At 47.6% G+C, this 25,400-nt stretch overlaps 1 protein-coding gene across 3 annotated transcripts in view; it reads right to left on the bottom strand.

Moving 5' to 3' along the window:
* TBC1D14 (TBC1 domain family member 14) overlaps window positions 1-25,400 on the bottom strand; it is a 96,340-nt gene that overhangs the window by 55,220 nt on the left and 15,720 nt on the right. For 2 of the 3 annotated variants that reach the window (XR_009048843.1, XM_057706489.1), the window contains exons 3-4: window positions 24,123-24,254; window positions 1,059-1,179 (exon numbers count right to left, since the gene is read on the bottom strand). Coding sequence is in view for 2 of the 3 variants with exons in the window: in XM_057706489.1 (XP_057562472.1) it covers window positions 1,059-1,179; window positions 24,123-24,254 (253 nt within the window). In the remaining variant the exon portion in view is untranslated. The remainder of the gene's footprint in view (window positions 1-1,058; window positions 1,180-24,122; window positions 24,255-25,400) is intronic. The other variant, XM_057706490.1, reaches the window with a different exon arrangement.

Below are 25,400 nucleotides of genomic sequence, written 5' to 3'. Positions count from 1 at the left end.
CAGCCTGGTCTCGGGGTGTCTTTGTAAAATGAAGACGGGAACAGTAACAGTAACTTCTTCACACGGGACCCAAGTGCTGGCTCATTTAACCCCAGTACACAGTAATCACTCAGGACGTGATCCGCAGACGTCCGTGTGGCCTCGCCCCAAGCAGGCCCGGCCCCCCTCCCCACACACTGTGCTGCTCCCTGCGACACCGGCACTGGAATCGTCTCCTCACCAGAGGGGTGCTCTGCAGCACGGGTGCAGTGCCATTTCTCTAACCCCAGTGCTGGCACTTAGACGTCTTTACTGAACAACTGCCAATGAATACAAAACTGAGGGTGGGGGGCAAGGCCGCTGGGGAGCAGTGTCACAGCACCGGGCAAACGCCACACCGCCAGGAAGGCCGGGACTCAGGGCCACGCAGAAGACGCAGGTGCAGTCGGGACTGCCGAGGCCACAGACACCCCCGCCGTCCTGAGTCCGTGCTTGAGCCCCTCCCTAGAGAGATGCGCACATGCCTCCAGCGGCCGGCAGCATTCCCTGCCTGAGGAGCAAGCTGGCCCGGTGGTGGTGAGACACCACAGGCCTGGGCTGACCCTGAACCCCATCCCTCCCCCCAGGACACGCAGGCAGCTTCAGCCAGCAAGGGGAAGGGGGGTACCCTGTAGCCGGGGTAACAACGGCCCTAGGCTTCCTGGTCCGAGGCAGCACTGGAAGGATTAAGTTCCAAGAAACCCTTGGGGTCAGAGAGGGAGAATTCTTTAATATCAAATAAAAAATTGATAATAAACACATTTTTAAGTCTTATTAAAAAAACTGATTAAATTTAATCAAGTTATAAATATCTAAAGCCCAACTCTCTCAACTGACCTTTCCTAGGTGCACATACAAGCTATAAGAAATGAAAAAGGTTAAAGTTATCCACATTCTGAAGACAGACTTAAATTTCAGGTACTTAGCATGCAAGTTAAAACAAAGCTTTCCAATTTCAAAGCCTCAATAATGTTCATTTTTGCATGGTTCATAAATATATGCCGTACAGCATATTTCTGTGTTTTTTGTATCTTGTATACCTTTTGTATTTTCTTTGAATCTTTCTGAGCATTCTCTCGGAGTGGTACTTTTCCAAATAACTTCCATCCCAAGTCATTTTGTTTGTCAAGTCTTGCATTTTGTTTTCTAGCAAGCAAATTCCTATAGGAAGAAAATAAAAGGGTTAGGGAATCGTTGGGTATGTACAGCCAAATCACTGTCTAATGAAAACAAGTAGACTTTCCTTTGAGAGAACAATGTGATGAATCACAAACTTTAATTCTGCAGCCTTGATTTTATTGTAGACACAGAATTATGAAGCAGGTAAAAAGACCCGGAACCACAATAAATAAGCTTTTTGTAATTCAATGATAACATGTACAAGTACTATCATTTAGAGTACGGAAATGTGTTATAGCAAAACAAAGTATACCTGAAAAAGTGAGCTTTGAAGTCAGACCAAACTGAATTGAAACCCTGGCTCAATCATTCACTAGCTGTGTGACTCTGACCACTATATGAACCTCTCTGAGGCTCAGTTTCCGCATGTTTAACAAGGGTCACTATATGAATTAAAATTACAGGTAATGATCAGGGCTCAAAGGATAACAGTTGCTTTAGTACTTAACCTCTAGCTTAGTTTAAATTATCTACAAGGGAAACCTGTATTATCTACTTCTAAAGGGTCTCCATGTATAATGAGAAGAAAGCCACTCACGAGACCATCACAAGGTCTTCTCTCCCAACATGTAAACAAACCTAAACAACAGAAATAAATCCCAAATGGTACTACAAACTATGTTTTGGAATGCACTGCATTGGCGCATTCATTGAAAACAAATGGTTTCCAGGGCTTGCTGGAAAGTGTAAGATGAGCAGGAAGCATCTTGTGTGCTTAAAAGAAGGTGCTCAAAGAAATACGGGGATGAGTTTAATGAAAACAGCCAGCTTGCAGGGGCTCTCACTGGCTAAATCCGGAACAACCTAATCATCAAGATAAATAATGAGGACAAGGGATTATAACCCATCAAATAAACAAGAAATCCATGAGCCCAAATGGACATGGACACAAATAAATAAACACACAAAAGGAGGAGGAAGGAAAACTCTTAGGATGCCCCCTAATAAGCAAAGAATGATTGATGGAGTTAATGGATGCTAAAACTAGTAGGTGAAAGCTGGACGAAGAAAAGAATTTTTACACAATTTGACAGCATCTCCCACGAGATTGGTTCAAGATGGCGGAACAGAAGGACGTGTGCTCACTCTCTCCTGCTAGAGCACTGGTATCACAACTAACTGCTGAACAATCATTGACAGGAAGACCCTGGAACTCACCATAAAAGACACCCCACATCCAGAGACAAAGGAGAAGCCGCAGTGAGAGGGTAGGAGGGGCACAATCACGACACAAACAAATCCCATAACTGCTGGGTGGGCGACTCACGAACTGGAGAAGTTATACCACAGAAGTCCACCCACTGGAGTGAGGGTTCTGAGCCCCACATGGGGCTTCCCAACCTGGGGGTCTGGCAACAGGAGGAGCAATCCCCAGAGAATCAGACTTTGAAGGCCAGTGGGATTTGACTGCAGAACCTCCACAGGACTGGGCGAAAAAGAGACTCCACTCTTGGAAGGCACACAAAAAATAGTGTGCTTACCAGGACGCAGAGGGAAGGAGCAGTGACCCCAAAGGAGATGAACCAGACCTACCTGCTGGTGTTGGAGGGTCCCCTGCAGAGGTGGGGGGCAGCTGTGGCTCACCACAGGAACAGGGACACTGGGGGTGGGGGTTCTGGGAAGTGCTCATTGGCATGAGCCCTCCCGGAGTCTGCCATTAGCCCCACCAAGGAGCCTGTAAGCTCCAGTGCCGGCTTGCCTCAGGCCAAACAACCAACAGGGTGGGAACTCAGCCCCACCCATCAGTAGACAAGCAGACTAAAGTTTTACTGAGCTCTGCCCACCAGAGCAGCACCCAGCCCTACCCACCACCAGTCCCTCCCATCAGGAAGTGTGCACAAGCCTCTTAGATCGCCTCATCTATCAGAGGGCACACAAAATTATCAAGAAGAACTATACTTCTGCAGCCTGTGGAATGAAAACCACAGCCACAGAAAGACAGAGAAAATGAAAAGGCAGAGGACTTTGTACTAGATGAAAGAACAAGATGAAACCCCAGAAAAACAACTAAATGAAGTGGAGATAGGCAACCTTCCAGAAAAAGAATTCAGAATAATGATAGTGAAGATGACCCAGGACCTCGGAAAAAGACTGGATGCAAAGATCGAAAAGATGCAAGAAAAGTTTAACAAAGACCTAGAAGAATTAAAGAACAAACAAACAGAGATAAGCAATACAATAACTGCAATGAAAAATACACTAGAAGGAACCAATAGCAGAATAACTGAGGCAGAAGAACGGATAAGTGACCTGGAAGACAGAATGGTGGAAATCACTGCCGTGGAAGAGAAGAAAGAAAAAAGACTGAAAAGAAGTGAAGACAGCCTAAGAGACTTCTGGGACAACATTAAACGCACCAACATTCGCATTATTAGGGGTCCCAGAAGGAGGAGAGAGAGAAAGGACCCAAGAAAATATTGGAAGAGATTATAGTTGAAAACTTCCCTAACATGGGAAAGGAAACAACCACCCAAGTCCAAGAAGCACAGAGAGTCCTAGACAGGATAAACCCAAGGAGAAATACGCCAAGATACACAGTAATCAAATTGACAAAAATTAAAGACAGAGAAAAGTTATTAAAAGCAACAAGGGAAAAACGACAAATAACAAGGGAACGCCCATAAGGGTAACAGCTGATTTCTTAGCAGAAACTCTGCAAGCCAGAAGGGAGTGGCACGGTATATTTCAAGTGATGAAAGGGAAGAACCTACAACCAAGGATACTCTACCCAGCAAGGATCTCATTCAGATTCAAAAGCTTTACAGACAAGCAACAGCTAAGAGAATTCAGCACCACCAAACCAGCCCTACAACAAATGCTAAAGGAACTTCTCTAAGCAGGAAACATAAGAGAAGAAAAGGACCTACAAAAACATAAACAAAACAATTAAGAAAATGGTAATAGGAATATACATATCGATAATTACCTTGAATGTAAATGGACTAAATGCACCAACCAGAAGACACAGACTGGCTGAATGGATATAAAAACAGGACCCGTATATATGCTGTCCAGAAGAGACCTACTTCAGACCTACGGACACATACAGACTGAAAGTGAGGGGATGGAAAAAGATATTCCATGCAAATGGAAATCAAAAGAAAGCTGGAGTAGCAATACTCATATCAGATAAAATAGACTTTAAAATAATGTTACAAGAGACAAGGAAGGACACTACATAATGATCAAGGGATCAATCCAAGAAGAAGAGATACCAATTATAAATATATATGCACCCAATATAGGAGCACCTCAAGACGTAAGGCAAATGCTAACAACTATGAAAGAGGAAATCGACAGTAACACAATCATAGTGGGGGACTTTAACACCCCACTTTACACCAATGGACAGATCATCCACACAGAAAATTAATAAGGAAACAAAAGCTTTAAATGACACAATAAACCAGCTAGATTTAATTGATATTTATATGACATTCCATCCAAAAACAGATTACACGTTCTTCTCAAGTGCACACGGAACACTCTCCAGGATAGATCACATCTTGGGTTACAAAACAAGCCTTGGTAAGTTTAAGAAAATTGAAATCACATCAAGCATCTTTTGCGGCCACATGCTATGAGATTAGAAATCAATTACAGGAGGGATTTCCCTGGTGGCACAGTGGCTAAGAATGTGCCTACCAATGTAGGGGACACGGGTTCGATCCCTGCTCCAGGAAGATCCCACATGCCGCAGAGCAACTAAGCCCGTAAGCCACAACTATTGAGCCCATGTGCCACAACTACTGAAGTCCACAGGCCTAGAGCCCGTGCTCTGCAACGAGAAGCCATCACAATGAGGAGCTCACACACCACAACGAAGAGTAGCCCCTGCTTGCCACAGCTAGAGAAAGCCCATGCGCAGCAATGAAGACCCAACGCAACCAATAAATAAATAAATAAATAAATAAACAAGAAATAAATTACAGGAAAAAAACTGTAACAGAAACACATGGAGGCTAGAGAATACGCTACTAAATAACAAAGAGATCACTGAGGAAATCAAAGAGGAAATCAAAAAATACCTAGAGACAAATGACAACAAAAACACAATGATCCAAAACCCATGGGATGCAGCAAAAGCAGTTCTAAGAGCGAAGGTTATAGCAATACAGTCCTACCTCAAGAAACAAGAAAAATTCCAAATAAACAATCTAACCTTACACCTAAAGAAACTAAAGAACAAACAAAACCCAAAGTTAGCAGAAGGAGAGAAATCATAAAGATCAGAGCAGAAACAAATGAAATAGAAACAAAGAAAACAACAGCAAAAAGCATCAAAACTAAAAGCAGGTTCTTTGAGAAAATAAACAAAATTCATAAACCTTTAGCCAGGCTCATCAAGAGGGAGGGGCTTCCTAGGTGGCACAGTGGTTGAGAATCTGCCTGCCAATGCAGGGGACACGGGTTCAATCCCTGTTCCAGGAAGATCCCACATGCTGCAGAGCAACGAAGCCCGTGCGCCACAACTATTGAGCCTGAGCTTTAGAGCCCGTGAGCCACAACTATTGAGCCCAGGTGCTGCAACTACTGAAGCCCATGCACTTAGAGCCCGTGCTCTGCAACAAGAGAAGCCATGGCAATGAGGATCCCGCGCACCACAATGAAGAGTAGCCCCCACTCACCGCAACTAAAAAGAAAGCCCGCACACAGCAAAAAAGACCCAACACAGGCAATAAAATAAATAAATAAATAAATTTTAAAAAAAAAGAAAACGAGGGAGAGGACTGAAATCAATAAAACAAAGTATCTCCCACAAATTACTTAATTACAAAGGCAAAAATAGTTAACTTTACAGTGGAGAAACCTCATTAGCCAAGTGAGCAAAGCTGGCATCCCCAATGTCAGAATGAACAGCACATGTCCCCTGTTCTGATGCTGAGAACAACACACTATGTCGATGGCAGTTACCAAAAATGCATCACCTGAATATAACCATGAGGAAACGTAGACACACCCAAACTGAGGGACAGCCTATGAAATAATGAATCTGACTAAAAATGTCAGTGTCAAATGTGGCCAAAAAAATGTTGCCTGTCATTTCAGTAAACAAAGAATGTTGCCTGCCATCAAGCCATCAGGCACTGTAGCCATCTCATGGGCACGCCCTGAGGGGATTCAGGATGGAGAAAACCAGGATACTGGCCATAGATAGTTAAGATGCATAACAAGGAATAATTTCAGTCAGCACAGACTCTTGCATCTTACCATACATATAAAAACATTATAATCACCAACTTGAGATTGTTTTTTGTGATTAGCAGTAACCTTTTAATGTTCAGCTGCATGGTTTTTTGCTTTTGTTTTTTCCAGCAAAAACTCCTATGTATCCTGGCTCCTTGCTTATCTCTTTGGAACAGTCCCTCAGAGCCACCTGAGAGGCTGCCTTCCTGGGCTATAGTCCTCAGCAAGGCCACCAAATAAAATACAACTCTCAACTTTTAGGTTGTGCTTTTTTTTTTTTTTTTTCAGTCAACAAAGGCTGAAGAATTGTTCCAGATTAAAAGGAGGTTAGAGACCTGACAATTAAATGCAGCAGGTGGAGCCTGTACCAAATCTTGGGCCAAGGGTCAAAAAAGGTATAAAGAAAACCATTGGGACAACTGACGCAATATGAACATAGACTATAGAACAGCACTGGGTTAATGTTAAATTTCCTGACCTACCGTTAGGGAAGAGAATGACCCAGTTCTTAGGAAACGTACTGATATACTTAGGGGTAAAGGGCATGGTATGTTCAACTGATTCTTCTAACGCTTCTCCAAAATTCTTATACGCTTACACAGAATAGATGCCACACTCACAGCATGAATAAAAACACATGGAGTAAAATGTAAATGGCTAGTGAACTTGGGTAAAGAATATGTGGGAGTTCCTTGTATTTTTCTTGCAAAGTCTCAATAAATTTGAAATTATATCCAAAAAAAGTTACAAAAACTTTCAGAAAAGGTTTCTTTGTACTCTTCCTTCTTCTCTGTTGTGGTTATAATGGAGCTTATTTGAGAAATGGTTTCATACCCCAAGGCAATTTCTATTTACATTTGTAAGAAATGAAGTTTGAGGTGTCTCCAGGCCCAACCTGTTTAACATCTAAGATTCAGCCAGAGGTGAAAGACTTACACAATTAAAACCAAGCTAAAGCCTCAGGCACCGAGAAAGGTTCTAAGAATTTGGGCATCCAGAGCTTGGGTTCACTACGGGCTTACATTTTGCTAAAGAGGAGTTGCCTCTGAGGAAAGGAACTGGGTGCAACGGACAAAAGGTGAGGGGAAAAAAGGCACCCAGAAAAGGGAGGGGCCAGGAGTGAGAGGTACGCCTCCTAAAGGACCCTGACCTTACTCTAGAGGGATGGAAGTTGCTGAGGGTCTAGAGGGGTAACAGCAGAGAACCACTCAGAAGCAACGGGGTACAGGAAAACTCAAAAGAAGTCTGGGCTTTGTGATCTGGGGGGCTGAATGTAAACGGTGGTGCTGTTCGCTGAGACTGGCCAGCAGGAGATGAACCAAGAGGAACAGAAACCTTGGTTTCTCTGTCCACTAAGGCTACATAATTTCACACAAAAGCAGTGTAGATAAAGTTTATCAAAAATCAAAGTTGTGGGACTTCCCTGGCAGTCCAGTGGTTAAGACTCCGTGCTTCCAGCGCAGGGGGTGCAGATTCGATCCCTGGTTGGGGAACTAAGATCCCACATGCCGCATGGCGAGGCCAAAAAAAAAAAAATCCAAGTTGCATAATTATTTTTAGCATAAGAGCTTAAGCTATACATGATAGGCCACGACTTTTGAAAGATTTGTAAAATCTTTGGATATATGCTTTTCTGTGAAGTTGAAGTCACCACGAGTACCAGGAACTCTGAGCAGAAAGGAACCCCTCCCCAGCTTCACCTGAAGCACTGGTGCCGGCACAGGGAGCGGAGAGCCCAGCCAGAAAAAGATTCCAGCCCCCTGATCCCCTTTCCGGTCGAGGGTCATGGGGAGCCTAGCATGGGGCTGGCTGCTGGGCCCAGAAGCCAGGTGGAGCCAAGGACCCGCCTCTGCCCATCACATGACCCAACCCCACTCCGGGGGCCAAGTGCAATGAGAGAACACAGGCAGCAGGGCCAGCCCGTTAGCCTGTCCAGTCCCTTCAGCATCTGTGCCGTCTTCCTGACCTGGGTCTCGGAGGAGCCCTCAGGGACGCCCACAAGTGGTGCTGGTCCTCCCCAGTCCAGGAAGGCCCAGAGGGAAGCCATGTCTTTGGGTCCCTCGTGATGTCCCTAGGCGAGCTTTAGGACCACAGCGTTAGCCCAAGCCTGGGCCCTCTGATGCCTAAGAGTACTCTCGTGACACTGGAGAAGGCGGTGGTCACAGCCACCATCTCTGACACTTCACCAGGTGGTAGAACACAGGAACCGTTTGATTCAAGCTTCCTTTCAAATCTACCTTTACAGCTTTAGCCAGTCCTCGCTTACTAAACTCAGGTTACTCTGCAAAGCCTTCCCAGTCTGGCTGCCACCAACCCAGCCCCCAGGCCTGGGCTCCCACACCAGCTGTTTCGAGAGCACTCACCAAGTTATTTTGTGCTTGTTGGATGTACTCTGTGCCCTTCCCTCTGCACACACCTTTCCCCTGGGGTGGGGTGGCCCGGGGGGCAGGGCAGAGTCATCTCTGCATCCCCAGATTCCATCCTGCGTGCAGCAAGTGCTCAACGTGGAGCAAGCGGAGCAGCCACCCTCTGTGTCTGCAGGGGAGGCAGTGCGGGGCGACGGGGAGGCGGGGGGGACCCCACCCCAAGGCCAGTGGGAGCCGGCCACCTCCAAGGGTGGGGCGCACACATGGGCATCCTCAAGGCGAGACATATCTGGACCGAGACCTACACAAGGGAACCTCTGAGCAGGGGCAGCAGTCCCCCGGAAACAAGGGGCTGTGGAAGGTGGGGGGCTGGGAGAGACGGGGGAGGGGTGGCAGAGTAGAACACCACAACCTGCCTCCTCGGGGAGGCCGCCAGCAGGGGTGAGGGACGGCTCAAGGGGAGCACCTGAGGACGTTTCCAAGGAGGAGATGAGACCCAGCCATCCCCCGTAAAGGGCCCTTCCGCGGGAGACCTCAATTCCTTTGTTGTAAGGAAAACAAGCACCTGCTTGACTGGCAGCATTAGCGACCGCAGCTGTCGCCCGCAGTTCCGTCTCTGACGAGCGAAAACAACAAGGAAATGGAGGAGACTCTCACCTGCACCTGAAGGGAATCAAACCACCAAGAGCTTACACACAACCAGTGCTGCTCCTGCATACGTCCCGTCCCGATCCCCGGGGCACGATGACCACCTTACCACAACTGCCCGCTCCCACGTCCCTGGGAGCCACCCAGCGCTCCAGACGATGAGTCCTACCCGCACACACACACAGGCACGCATACCGGCTCGGCAGAACCTCACCCCAGCTACACACACACATGCACACACACCACCCACACCCCACACACACATACACCCACACCCACACACACGCACACCACACACACCCCCACATACACCCCCGCACACACAACCCCCACACACATCCCACACACACCTCCCACACCCCCCACACAACACACACATACTCCCAGACACCCACACACACACCCCCCACAAACCCAACCCACACACACCCCACACACACCCACACAACCCCCCCACACCCCACACATACAACCCCCACACACACACCCCACACACACACACAACCCACACACCCAAGCCACACACATCCCCCACACACACCATACACACACAACCCACACACACCCCCACACCCTCCACACACCCCCACGCCCCCACACAACCCACACACACACAACATACACACACACCACACACACACCCCCACACACACACCCCACATACAACACCCCACACACACAACCACACACACACACCCCACCCACACACAACCCCACACACACACCCCCACACAACCACACACACACGCCCCACACACACGGGAGAGGACACGGCTTAACGCCCAACCAGCCCCCTGCTTCCATGGGGCCTCAACCATACACTGAGCCACAACAAAGGCAGTCTTGTGTGCTCAGAGACCTTCAGTCTCTCCTCAGGTCAGCTCCTAACGCTCAGCCCTACGCGGCTGTCGTCTGGCCCCCTCCCCGTCCTCCCCCCGGGGTCTCTGAGGGCCTGTCGCCCTGCAGGTGCTTGCCCCCCTTTCCTCAGGTGTCCCTCAGGCACAGCTCCATGACCCAACAAGCCCTGGGTGCCTGCGAAACTCCAGCAGCCATCTCGTCGCACAGAGGTCAGCACAGATGGCCCCGCGAGCCCAGCCCCCAAACCCCTTCAGTGGCTTCCACCTGTTCGTGGCACCATCACACAGACTGTTCCCTCTGCCTTCAAGGTGCTCCTGAAAGTGGAGTCAGGAGGGGCCTGCCTCACGGGGAGTCATGAGGGTTAAAGGAGGCGCTGGACCTCACGGGCACTTGCACGCACATTTGGCCATGGAAACACCACTTGGGGACCAAGCGCTGGAGACCAGGCAGTGACTGTCTCCAGGCTCAACCGCCTTCAGCCGAGCCAGTGCCCTGCACCTGACGGCAAGGCTTCAAGAACTGCGGGCCGAAGAAAGGTGACCTAGAGGCACCTGCTCCATCTCAGGAAACACACTTCGGGGGGCTGTCAGTGGTTAAGCCACATCCAACTGCAAGGGAAGGGCCTCGTCCTAAAAGCCTGAGGGAGGCAAGAAAGCCCGGGGCAAGAAAAAGGAGCCAGGGTCTCTCCCGGCATGTATCCCATGGCTTGCAAAACATTTATTCTTGTCTCAACAGGCACCAACTCAGAGGACAAGATATGGGACACCAATGACAAAGTAATGTTAAAAATAAGGGCGTGTCAGGTCCTGCCAGCTCCCCTGTGAGGCTGGACGCGCACCGCACTGCGGATGCCATGCCGCAAGAAACCGGCGCCATCGGATTTAGGGGCAAGCTTGGTTGCTGACATTTAACGGGGACAAGCTGGACCTGCAGGATCCCAGTCCCCGCCAGGAAGAGTCAAGTATGAGCCTGCACAGATCCAACCGAAGCTTTCCTCTTCTCAGCCTCCTCTACACTCTAAGTCACCAGGATCCTTACTGCCGAGGGCTTGTCCAGTGCGCCCCACGGGCAGGAGGTACAAAGAAGGCTGACATCTGAAAAGAGGCAAAAGGTGGCTGAGTGTGAGTGGAGAAAACAGCACCTGGAGACGCGAGCACCCCTCACCTTCTGAGAAAAGGTGTGGCCCTGCGCTGGCCAACACCTGAGCCACCAGCCACACGTGGCCACCGAGCACCTGAAATGGGTACACGATCGTGTTGCAATGATATACTGGCTTAAAGATTTTCTTTCAAGTGTCACAAAAAGACTGAAACAACCCAAGGGTCCATGACCTATTCATATGCAGCCTTAAAGGATTGGGGAGCCTTGAAGCTTATACAATTTGGAAAATCCCCTTTAAAGAAAAAAGTCTAATCATGTACACAAAATTGTACCTAATTAGGTACAAGTGAGGGGTTCTGAGGCTGAAGTATCATTAAGATTGTCATAAACCCAATCCTACGTCTTTGACTTCTAGAACTTGGGACAAATGACGCAGTGGCTGCCGGTGCTCACAGGGGATGAATCTCCAGCAGGTGAAACTCCAGCTCAGACTCACGTCCAACGTCCCACGTCTCTGTTTTTAGACCAGGAATCATAGAGCCAAAGAACCAGTACCCTTTCTCCGTAGGTGCTGTGAGGCTGAGGTTGCTACCTTCACCTCCGCCCCTCACGAACGTCACCATCCCAAGTTACTGGAGCCAAAAGAAGGTGATTCCAGGAGCAATTAAAAATGCTGACTGACCACGAGACGAGGTGCTGGACCTGCGTCCCTGCACTTGGGAACGGCAAAGCACTGCTCGCGCGGCCCTACAGCGGGCACTCAAACACATCCCTAGATAGTATCACCCTGTGATCCTGTCTTCGTCACCAGAATGTAGCGTCCAGGAGGGTGAGTGCCGAGGTCTCTTCTACTTACTGCGGTGCCTCCAGTGTCTGGAACAGTTGCTGGCATGTAGGAAAAGACTCAAACGTACTGAATGTATGCTTTTTCAGGGAATTTTCATAAAGATTACATGAGAATTAGTCCTGCCCATTTGAAACAGAAGCAGCTAGGATTCGGGGAGGCTGAGGAGTCCTGCCCAGAGAGACACGGCTAAACGGGCTAAGCGACGCGGAGCGAGGCTGCTCCCCGGCAGACCTGGAGTCGGGCTGCCCCGGAGGGCGGAGGCGAGGCAGAGGCGGAGGGCGGCTGGGATGGAAGGACGCCATCCTCCCTGACCCGGTGGGGCAGGTTCCACAAGTCACCCAAGACGACGCTCCTCAGGGGTTCCTCAAAACTTCTCAGACTCCTCCTTCAAGACACTGTAGGCGTGAACGCCTGTTTGTAATTTGGTAATCACGTGGGGCCTCTGGCTCCCACCCTCCCGTCTCATTAACAAACTGTTAGCAATTTCGGATTCCAAAGCCATCAGAAACAAGTGGAAACACACAGCATTCAGTTCCCCCGAGAACCGCCTGGCCCAGGTGGGTGTCGTCACCGTTTCCTGGATCACAGACCACCCGTCAGGCACTGGTCCTGCACAGGCACTTCTCGTGTATTTTACGTGTGACACAACCCTACAAGAAAGCTACCATAGCTACTACTACCCAGACAGGACACAGGCTCGGTGAGGTTAAGAAATTTGCTCCTCAAGGGACATGTCAATCCTGACCCTCATCTGAGGCAGAGACGGGAAAAATCTCCACTGCTTCCGCCAAAGCCCATCTCACAGGTGTTCTTCCAGATCGCCACCCCTCAAAGCCTGACGCGCTCCACAGCCACACACACTTACACTGGGCGTCTGACCGCTCTCAGACGCAAAAGGAAGAGGCTGGCCCACTTCGACTGCCACAGAAACACCAAAGACAAAACAGCACTCTGCAAAGCACACCTCCTGTGCGATAAAATCCCACCTACCCTGTGGGGAACAGGAAGTAAGACAGACACTGAGGTGTTATTACTGCGAGCAATCATTATGCCCAAAATTCCTAGCTCCACACACAACTAAAAGTACCCAGGAGTCTCTCCTCTCTCAGAAAATGTTACCCAAGTAGCATCTGACGCTAAACATTTAATCCCCTAAAAACAGTGATAACACTCAAAGGGCGGGGGCAGTGAGCATGGATGTTCACACAGGCCCGAGAGCTCGGCACACACAGCAGACCCTTGGCTGGATCACACCCGTTTCAAACTGAGGAATATCCGAGGAAACAACTCTGCCCCGTGGAGCGGCGGGGGGCTAAATCACCTTAAAACCTCCATAACGTGGTAGAAACCTTGCTCCCGTTAAGTCTCCAATTACAAAAGCAAGAAAGGCAAGACCGCGACCACAAACCTGTCCATTAACAGGAACGCAGGGGAGCAGGCCATGGCCTCTACGGGGAGTACCCCGCTCTGAAAGGCCAGCCACAGGTGCGCGGACCCTCCCCTGGAAACATTCCTGACCAGCCGGAGCCGCAGTCCCAGGAAGCACCAGGGGCGCCCTTCCGAGCCCTGCTCCACACAGTCTGGAAGGTTAAGGCATGCAGGGCAGAGCGGCCCAGCTGGAAAGGCAGGCGGTGGGGGTGGGCAGGGCTCTGACGCCTAACGAGTCACAGGGAGGGCGGGTGCGGGCAGCCTGGGAAGCAAAGTTGAGTGACCGGTTCCCGGTTCCCGGGGGCCCCAGCATAGCTCTGCTCGCGCATCTCGGCACCCTGCAGAGACCCAGCCCCACACCACACCAGGACTGGCCCATGACCATGAAACCCACAGGCACTGCTGACCAAAAAGCAAGGCAAATCACATCTGGAACAACTCTGAGCATCTCCTTTGGGCCAGACACGGTGCTTTGTGAAGAAGCGACCAGGTATTTAGGTGAGTCACAGACACGGTTCACATAAATCTCTGTCCAAGTAGCTGCATTAGAACCATCACTAGGGGGATTCTCCCTCCGTGACTTCAAATAGTGTTAAAAAATTTTAAAGGACACGATCTGACTAACAACTTCAAGGTCTACAGAACTGATCTATTCTAAATCCACAAGAAGATACTACAGCAGGGCCACCCTTGGGCAGCATTACTCAATCCTGTGCCAACAACTAGCCCATGGCAATACACCCCTCCAGGCGCCCGGCCAGGGTCCTCTCTCTCATAATCAGCCCCATCGTCCCTTTAAAAAAAGAAAACCATCTGTTGGCATGTTGGTATGTTTGAAACTACACAAAAAAAGTGTGACCGGACACAGTCAGTAGATGGACATCTCTGGCAAGAGGAGGCGGTGAGGAACGAGGAGGGAAATTTTACTTTTACATTACAGATTTCTGTATTGCTTTAAAAAAAATCAAACTTTTGCAACTAAAAAGAAAAAACAATCAAATGTGGGAGATAAGAGGGCACAAGAGTGGTACTGAGCACCTCGTCTGTGCCAGGCCCCGGGGACCAGTGAACAAAACCGATAAAATTCCTGCCCTGGTGCAGCTGACACTAACACACTCACTCTACAATGCTGGGGACCCCAAAGTGGGGTGTCTGGACGAGAGGCAGCACTACCCAGGAGCTCCCCAGACACACAAATTCTTGAGCCCCAGCCAGACCTACTGAATCAGAAACTCTGGGGTGGGGCCCAGCCACCTCTGTTTAACGAGCCCTCCAGGTGGCTCTGATGCTGCTCAAGTTTGAGAAGCACTGCTCTGTTTCTGCACTCAAAATTCCTGCTATCCTACATAAAACCTCTGGTCAAATTCCTCACTACCCAGGGAGTCAAACCTTTCCCGTCTGGCACATCCGCAGCTCGGGGTGAGCAGAGTGACCTCCACGAAGCAGCCGCAACAGCGGGTCAGCTCCCCCCCCACACACAGCCCCCTTTCTCGCGCTTTACCTTCAGTCTTTCTCAGGATGCTTTGTTTTCTCCTAACTATAGAACCTACAGCTTCATGTTCCTACATCCTTCCAAATTCTTCCTCAACCTGCCGTATTCATGTTTTATAATTATACCTCAACAACAAAAAAAATTTCCAAAAATATCCATAATTTAAAAACTCACAGAGAAAACTCAGGTCCAAATGGTCTTACTGGTGAATTCTTCCAAACATTTAAGGAAGAAGCACACAAACTCTTTCAGAGAACAAACCTTTTCATCCCCACACACTGCCTTCCCAAAGCAAATTTATTAGGTCACTCAGTGAATACATTCATAGGTATTATTCACCAAGAAAAAACCAGGACTTTCTGAGGCTCCTCCAAGGATCATTTGACATGGAGTGTGTGTGTGTGTGTGTGTATGTGTGCACATGTGTGTATGTACACTTTTAAAATTTCCCATGAGAGTTTTTCATTATTTTTTAAAATTCATATGCAATAAAACTGACTTTTTGGTGTACAGTTCTATGAGTTTTAACACATTGGTCAGTTCATTTAACCACCAGAGAAAAATTTTATAGAAACTCTTTGAGAAAACAGAAGGAAGAACATTCCTCAACTCATTTTATGAGGTCAGCATAATCTTGATACCAAAACTTGATAAGAACATTTTAAGAAAGGAAAATTACAGGCTATACTCTTATGAATAGAGACAGAAAAATAAAATTTTAAAAACCCAAAATATTAGCAAATCAAATTCAGTAACAGATATAAAGGATGATCTATCAAGAACAAGTTGGGATTATTCTAAGAATGCAAAGTTAGCTTACTTAACATTAGAAAAATGTGTTATTCGCCACATGAACAAAAGCAAGGAAAAACACATAGAACCATCAACAAATGCAGGAAAAAAGCATTTGATAAACATAACATATTCATGACTTTTTAAAATCATAAAACTAGAAATAAAAGGGAACTTCCTTAATCTGATAAAAAAAATACTTATTATAAAGTAAGGTATCTGATAAAAAGTATCTTACCACAAAAATCACACTTAATGAGGAAATGGTGAAAGCTTTCCCAGAGGTCAGCACAAGGCTTTCTGCCAGCACCACTTCAATTTAGCACTGTATGGGAGTTCCTAGTCATGCAATAAGGCAAGAAAACTAAATAAAAGGTATGAGAATTGAAAAGAAACAAAACTCATCCACAGACAGCATGATTTTCTACAGAGAAAATTCAAAAGAATCCACAGATAAACTATCAGAACAACTGAATTTAGCAAGATCATGGGATTCAAGGTCCACACACAAAAAATGACTCAATTTCCAACTAACATTTATAAAACAACATTTTAAAAAAACCATCAAAAAGTAACAAATATCTTGGAATAAATTTAATAAAGAAACACAAGACCTTTACATAAAAAAACTATAAAATACTGTGGAGAAATTTTTAAAAACCTAAATAAATGGAAGAACATACCATATTCAGAGATCAGAAGTCTTCATATAATAAAAAAATGACCAACAGATTCAATGTAATCCCGAACAAAATCACAGCAGGTTTTTTTGTGGTAATTGCCAAATTGATTTTTAAATTTATATGGAAATGAAAAGGACCTAAAATAACCAAAACAATGTTAAAGAAGAACAAAGCAGGAGGGCTGACTCTATAGACAACAAGACCTCTTATATAGTAATAGTAATCAGGGACTTCCCTGCTGGTCCAGGGGTTAAGACTCCGCGCTCCCAATGCAGGAGGCCCAGGGAACTAGATCCCTCATGCTGCAACTAAGGTCCCATGTGCTGCAACTAAAGACCCAGTGCCGTCAAATAAATAAATATTTTTTAATATAATAATAAAGCAATGCTATTAAAAAAAGTAATACTAAAAGAATGTTAGTGAGAAGACAAATGGATATACAGTCGTCTGATTTATTTCAAAGGTTCAGTGGGATGGATACTCTTTACAATAAATAAACATGAACCGCTCACTACCTCACAGTATAATAGAAAATTAATTACGATGGATCATGGCTCTAGTTGGTAATGGCAAAAACTAAGCTCCTAGAAGATAACATAGAATTTCTTAAACAGGACACAAGAGGCACTACCCATAAAAAAAAAAAAATCTATAAAGCAGAATTCATCACTATTAAGAACTTTCGTTAGTTAAGAAAACAAAATTTTAAAACATTAAGAGAATAAAAAAGTAAGCCATAGTGCAGAAGAAGATATTGCAATACATGTATCTCACAAAAGACTCTCCACTTGAATACAGAAAGTACGCTTACAAATCAGTAAGACAACCCCAGACAGGCAAGTCACATGGAAGATTCCAAATGGTCAATATGATACAAAAAAGTGTATCAAATCATTAGTCATCAGAGAAATGTAAATTAAACCCAAATACCCTGGGCTTCCCTGGTAGCACAGTGGTTAAGAATCCACCTGCCAATGCAGGGGACACGGGTTCAAGCCCTGGTCCGGGAAGATCCCACATGCCGTGGAGCTACGAAGCTGGTGTGCCACAACTCCTGAGCCTGCGCTCTAGAGCCCCCAAGCCACAACTACTGAGCCCACGTGCTGCAACTACTGAAACCCGTGCGCCTAGAGCCCGTGCTCCACAACAAGAGAAGCCACCACAATGAGAAGCCTGTGCACCATAACGAAGAGTAGCCCCCGCTCTCCACAAGTACAGAAAGCCTCTGTACAGCAACGAAGACCCAATGCAGCCAATAAAATACGTACATACATACATTTATTAAAAAAAAAAAAAAAAAACCACCAAACAGCCTTACCCTATTACCAGAATGATGAAAAGAAAAAAAAACAGAAAACTGACACTATCAAGTTTTGGAGAGGATGGAGTGCAACAAGAAGCCCTACATGGTGCTAGTCCGAGTGTATACTGTACACCCACGCCGGAAAACCACTCAGCGGTGTCCACTGAAGCAGACCCAGCCTTGCCACCTGAGGTACACGTGCACCAAGGGACATTACGGTCAGCATTCTCCCCAGTGGTCAAAAGCGGAACACGTCACATATCCATCAAACACAAAGAGGTACATTTGTACAACTAAAACCTACACAGAACGAAAGCAAATGAATACTGCTGCCACCCATAACCACCTGGGTGAGCCTCAGACAGAGCTGAGCAAAGAAGGCCACACACAAAAGTATGTGCTCCATGACTCCATTTACCTGAAGATCAAAAAAAGCGAAACTCATCTACGCAGACGGAAGTCAGAACAGTGGCTGCCCCTGGGGAGCCAGTGCTGACTGCGAAGGGGCGTGCGGGGGGCACTGGGGATACTCTCCGGGGCACACGTGTGAGGGCTCACTTTGTCCGTGTTCAGCAAACACCAGCTCAGCTCCAACCACTCTCCTCCGGAGCCTTTCAGGCTGACGGGCCCCCTTCCCACCGGCCCCCCTCTGGCCCCGGGGCACTCTTACATGGATGCCTGACAGAGGGCTGGGCCGCTGTGTTAGTTATTCATGCATCAGCTGCCACCACATGGGGGGGCACGGGGCGGGGGCGGGTCCTCCTCGGTCTCTGTACCCCCAAGGCCTGGCATGAAACCTGCTGGATTTGCTGCGCTAACAGGTCATTCATTAACTAACCCTGAAACGCACTCCTGCCTGTGTGCCTCTCACTGAGAAGTCAGGGTGCAAAACAAAACCCAGTGTCCTCCTGCGACCCAACCTCCTTGAAATCTCCTTCAAACGCTCTCAACATCTACATACAGGAAGGAAACAGTAAATAGAGATGCCTTCTCTAACATCAGCTTCAGCTTTTACAAGGAGAGAAAGAGAAGGCAGGGTGAAAATGCCTATGTAATGTAGTACAGAATGTTGTTAAGGGAAAAAAATACAAATTTATTCTTAATCTCCAGTGGAATACTAAAGAAGAGAGGGAGAGCAGAATTGCTAGTCAGCAACAGTCTGTACGCACCGAAAATCATGAGTGGTCTGGGGACCATGGCGACAGTTGAGAGAAGGGATGAAATGGCCGCGTTCTTTCAGTTTTAGGGAATGTAAGGAGTGAGGCCTGACCTGAGGCGGAAAGGGCAAACAGGACTCAGCGTCTGGCAGATCTGGGCTCAAACCCCAGCTTCATAACGAGCTGCCCGACTGTGGTAAGAAACGAGCCTCTCAGCTTCCCCAGTGGAGCAGAGGCACCACCACTCTGTCACCTGGTCTGTGACCGTGAAGTGTGCTTATCGGTCACACTGAAGGCAGTTCATTCATTACGAAGGGCCAAGCATCTCCCCTGGTTTCATCCTGACCCTACTCATACATGTTATCTTTTTCATTCGACAAGTACACACTGAGCGCTGATCATGTCCGAGGCTATGCCAAGTTCAGGGAATACAACTGATCATGACCAGAGACACAGGTCCCCATCCTCGACAGGCTGTGTATGACCTTCCTCAAGATGAGGAAATGCAGAAACAGAACCCTGCCTAAAGTCACGCGGTAAACCAAAAGGCCTGGATTTAGACTTAAGTCTATATCTTCTACTGGGAGGTCTCAATCCTGGCTGCAAACTAGAGTCACCCTAAAAAACAAAAACAAAAAAAAAAAAACAACTAGAGTCACCTTGGGAGCTTTTTCAAAAATCCTAATGCCCAGCTCTCACCCCAAACCACCAATGAAAACTGATCTCTGAGGGCAGGGCTTGAACGGTTTTTTTGTTGGTTTTTTTTTAAGTTTCTTGAACAATTCTATTGTTCTCAGCAACGGCTGAGAACTTTGCTCCTTAACTAATAAATGTTCCCTTCCCATGCTATCTCGTTTCTTTAATTGATGCTTTAATCTTAAATATGAACTTAAGATTCACTCCTTTCCAGCAGTTTCCATGAACAGTGAATTACTTTTAGATTTTGCTTTAAACTATTCCAACAATTCTACTCACTAAACTGTGAACCAAACTGTGAACACCTGCCTCATAACGTAAACTTCTCTCCTATCTTCCACTGACCAGGCTACGTGCAGATCCCTAACCCGGGGAGCTTCTGGAGCTCACCTGAGGGTGCCCTCTCCCTCCACCACAGCAGATCCAGGCCATGCCCCCAGACTTGCTGAACCCAGCAGATCCCTGTCCCCTCTCAGGAAAACGCTTAGCCCAGGCCATGCACAGAGCAGGCCCTGCCGGTGGGGATTAAAACAAACCAGGCTCTCACATGCGGCCCCAGGAACAAGAGTCTGTACTGCATAATCGAACAGAGCCAAGCCATGTTCTAATGTGCCAGGGCCAGTCAAGAACACTAGCTGGGCATCAGTTGGGCATCAGGGATGACCAAGACCCAGGCCCTGTCCCTGAGGGGCTCACAGTAAGAGCAAGACACACAGAACACAACCAGACGAGACTAAGTGAGGCTGCAGGCGCAGAGAGCAGCATGCCTGGAGGAGGCCGGCTCTGCCCTGGCCGTGCTGGGAAGGCTTCATAGAAGAGGAGTCAGCTGTGCTGGGCCAAGGGGACACAGGGCAGAGGGGAAGAGAGCATCTCAGGTAAAGGCAAGGCAGTGTGAACCAGCAATGCTGGGCTCAGAGCATTCAGTCCCATGAGCAAGGGCCCAGGAGAAGGAGAGGAGGAAAGCACAGGCATCTCTGCATTCTGTCGACCCTAGGACCTGGAGGACAGATCCTCCCAAACTTCAGTTTACAGTAACCTGATGCCAGAGCTACGAGCAATGAGTTTCCTCAATGACAAAACAAAGGCTGGACTTTCACTGTCAGTGAACTTGCGCCAACGACAGAGGCTCCCAGAGGTTCGCCGTCATCACCTCAGGAGAGGGCAGATCAGAGCTGACCAGGGGTCAGGACCATGGTCGGGAAGCAAGAATCACTGCTGGGATTCTGTCCCAGGAAATCGTCTGAAATGCACACACTGAGGTGCACACGGGTAATTTTATCACCAAAAAGCAGGAACAAAAACTATTTCCCTATTGCTGGATAAGTAAATGATTCACAGGATGGAATACCACAAAGACATTAATAAGTGTATGAACAATTAATTTTTAATCCTGTGAGAAAATGTTTTCTGTAAGTAAAAAAAAAAAGCAGGATACCAAGCTGTAGAAACAATACCCATTTTTATATTTAAAATTCATAGAAAGTCTGTAAGGAGATACAGTAGAAAGGAAAACTAGCAGTAGGTATAAAAGTGGAAAAGACAAAAATAGAATGATGAACATAAAAAGCCAAAATTTTCCCACATATTTTTAAACAAAGAGAAGCTTTCAAAAGATACGTAAAAAAAGTTTATTATCAAAACCAAAAAGCAAAAACCTCTCAGAAGAACATGCCAGTTTCACAGACATCACAGGTGTGGATGCCACAGGAGCAATCTGAAACCTACTCTGATGGGTGACCTGATAAGGGAGACCAAACTGCTGGGGGCGGGGGGGGGGGGGGCGCTTCTCCCAAATTCTAGAACAATAATATAACTGAAAAGGAAAATATTTAGATTTTAAAAGTTAAGTATTCCAGATCTCTTTATCACTTTTTTAGATTTATAGTCTACCCCTCAATCCCTTAAGTTAACTTATTGAACATCTACTAAGTGCCTGCACTGGCTAGGGAAAAAGAATAAGACGCAGCCCTGCCTTCGAGAAGCTCATGGTCAAGCTTCCCTGGCGGCATAGTGGTTGAGAATCCGCCTGCCAATGCAGGAGACATGGGTTCGAGCCCTGGGCCGGGAAGAGCCCACATGCCACGGAGAAACTAATCCCATGCACCACAACTACTGAGCCTGTGCTCTAGAGCCCACAAGCCACAACTACTGAAGCCTGTGCCCCTAGAGCCCGTGCCCCACAACAAGAGAAGCCGCCACAATGAGAAGCACCGCACCCAAGAGTAGCCCCTGCTCTACACAGCTAGAGAAAGCCTGTGCGCAGCAATGAAGACCCAACGCAGCCAAAAATAAAATACATAAATAAATAATAAAATAAACCCTTAACAAAAAAAGAAAAGAAGCTCATGGTCGAGGTGGGGCTGCAGAGGGTGTGAGTGCTGTCGCAAAAGAAGTCCACAGACTGTGGGATCCAAATGAAGGCTCTGGAAGGGGGCAGGGTGATCAGAGACGGCTTCCCAGAGGGGGTGTCACTTAAGCTGAATCCTAAAGGACAACAGGAGTTTGCCAGGCAGAGGGAGCAGTGCGGGCAAAGGTGCAGGGATAAGCCACGGCTGATTCAGAGAACTCCCTTGGGAGTGGGGGGCGCTGCACGGCATGCGGGATCTTAGTGCCCCAAGCAGGGATCGAACCTGTGCCCCCCGCATTGGAAGCACAAGAGTCTTAACCACTGGACTGCCAGGGAAGACCCCACAGAACTCTAAGTAACGTCTTATTAGGGTTTTGTGGCTGTGGCGCAGATGGGAGCTGGAGGCCTGGGAGGTGGGCAGGGGCTGGATCCAGAATGCTCCTTACGTCACATCAAATAGTTTGGAGTTTATGCTGCAGGTGGTGAGAACTGCCATGTACGCAAGAGAACGACAGAGCATTCAACTCATCGACTCCAGGCACTCAACTGCCATGAAGAAGGGGGATCAAGAAAAATGATCCCCCAAAACGGCCGGCGAGGCTCCTAGCTCTTCCCCAAACCCGTTTCCTCACTACCCCAGGCACTGGTCCCACTCCCCAACCTCCCTCACAGGTAGGTGTGGCCACAGGACGGAGCTCCAGACAATAAACCTGAGCGGAGTGCTGCGCACCACCTCCAGTGTGCCTAGCCCAGGAAACCGCGCACGCCCAGCGCCGCCAGGCTCTGTCCCCTCTTTGGCTTGATGCACAGGAGCCCAGAGTCCTCACGCGGAAATCCACAGCCACAGGACGGAAAGAACACGGGAGAGGATGGAAATAAACCTCCACTGGGTCCGAGCCATTATATACATTTCAACTTTGCCACAGCAGCTAGCTTTCATGTTCACGTATCCTCCCCACAAATTTTGATCACCGCTCAATTTTTTCTGCTTTAAAAACAACTGCTGTCAAAGGAACTTCTAAAAAGAATGAAACCTGTTCACTCCAGGGTAAAGACTTAGAGTAAATGAACACTCAGGTGCTAGGGTGAGGGTTGATCAGGAAATATTTTTCCATATCTAACTGGCCTCTCGCCCTCTTCTTCCTCCTCACCCTGGGCTTCCTTCTACCTGCGGACAAAAAAATGCCGCCTGCCTGCCATTCCAGTAAACGAGGAATGCTGCCACCAGCCACTACAACCAACCCTCTGGTGTGCCCTGAGGGGATTCAAGATGGAGAAAACCAGGGTACTGGCCCTAGACAGTTAAGGTGCATATCAAAGGAATAATTTCAACCAGCACAGACTCCTGCATCTTTCCATACACAGAAAAGCTCTAAAATCCTTAACTTGATACATCTGTTTTTCTGTGATTAGCAATAACCTTCTGTCTTTGACGACAAGTTGTTTTTTTTTTCCCTCCAGCAAAAAAACTCCTATATGTCGTGGCTCCTTGCTTATCTCTTTGGAACAGTCCCTCAGAGCTATCTGAGAGGCTGCCTTCCTGGGCTATAGTCCTCAGTAAGGCCACTGAATGAAACATAATTCTCAACTTTTAGGTTGTGCGTCTTTTTTCAGTCAGTATACCTCTGCAGGATGTGGACTGGGAGGCAGAGCGCATGCCCCCCGACCTTTTCCCCTGGACCTCTCCATCCTGGTAGTGTCAGGGGAAACACATTATAACCGCCCACCCTGCCAGGCAGACAAGAACAATTTGCATGAGTTATTTCACGACAGGGAACTAACAAGCCACCACTAACAGGAAGAAAATGGGAAAGGTCAAAAGGAGACACCAGTCCACAGGTCCTACCCACCTCCCAGAACTCTCCTCGCCATAGTTCATCTTGGCTGAGAGATCCACATGCCACCAGAAAGGACCCTAAGTCAGAGTGACTGGCCAGAGACAACCTGGAAACCCACCCCGTCACCATAAAACCCGAGACTGTGAGCCAAGTGGCAGAGTGGTTCTCGTGGGTTCCCTTACCCTCCTGCTCTCCCCCGGGCGCCGCTTCCCAATAAAGTCTCTTGCCTTGTCAGCACATGTGTCTCCTCGGACAATTCATTTCTGAGTGTTAGACAAGAGCCCCGTCTCAGGCCCTGGAAGCGATCTTCCTTCCTGCAACAGTAGGAATAGGAAATGTGTTTAACCACCCAAATCTGAAACCTAAAGGAAATTAGGACTTAATTCAAAACCATAAGTTTCAAACCTGTACAAACATTTACTATTCCCTGTCACACCGTACACAGAGCCTGGATTCTAAAAGCCTGTGGCTGGAAGCAAAGGGGAACTAACAGGAAAACTGGACTCTTGCGGAGCCCAAAGCAGCTATTAGGCAAATCTGGATGACTCATCACCCTTCCATATATAGAACCTTACAGGAATCCTGAGACAAACCACAACTATTCACAACAAAGAATCAGCAAAACTGGAATTGAAACAACTCTCAGTGACAAACCCGGCTCACATCACATAAACAGGAACTAGCTGATTTGATGTGGCAATCCAGTAAGACGCACACATGAACAGGACAAAAGGCACAAGAGTTTAATGTTGGCTACATCAAGTATCCAGTGTTCTACAAACAAACATGTAATCACATTAGAACAGGCACTACTCAAGGCAGAAAACAGAATAAGACAGTTTTAATTGTTGTATCATTCCACTAACATTTTTTAAGTAGAACAGACTTTATACCCACCTGGGCAAAGGGAAGTTAATTTATGAGTAGAAAGTAGCTGATGGCTACTTTGCAGGAATGGGTCTGCCTGTGGGTTTCTCAAAACCCCACAAACTCCTACACCCCCATAAAGTGTCCTGCATTTCATACCGAATCACCCCTCCCAGGCTGACCCTGACTTCAATTTCCACGAAGACGCAGTGTATGATTTCCCAGTGGGGCCAGTACACTGAGGGTGTGCATCGACTCAGGAAGCCAAACGAATCTTGCAAAGAGCAAATACATTCTCTCCATCCCCCACTCCCCAAGACTACCCTGCTTACGGCTGTGAAATCTCTAAGGACATGAACACCTTCCAGAAGCCAGGGCAGAAACACTGCAGAGAAAGCAGTGTAGCCTTGAGGTTGACCTGGAACATGGTCTGGCTGCTGGATAGGACATACACACAGATGTGCAGGCTGAAGACATCCTTTCTCGGTTCAGTTCAGGCTGCTCCCGAATGTTACTGATTCCAGTACTCCGCAGTGAAAAGTCCCTGCCCTCCCCACCTGAGGCCAACACGCATTTCAATGTCAGCACCCAAC

Source organism: Hippopotamus amphibius, chromosome 13, assembly GCF_030028045.1.
Source record: "Hippopotamus amphibius kiboko isolate mHipAmp2 chromosome 13, mHipAmp2.hap2, whole genome shotgun sequence".
Lineage (NCBI taxonomy): Eukaryota > Metazoa > Chordata > Mammalia > Artiodactyla > Hippopotamidae > Hippopotamus > Hippopotamus amphibius.
The sequence above is the reverse complement of the archived record's forward strand: the minus strand, read 5'-3'. Positions and strand labels throughout refer to the sequence as shown.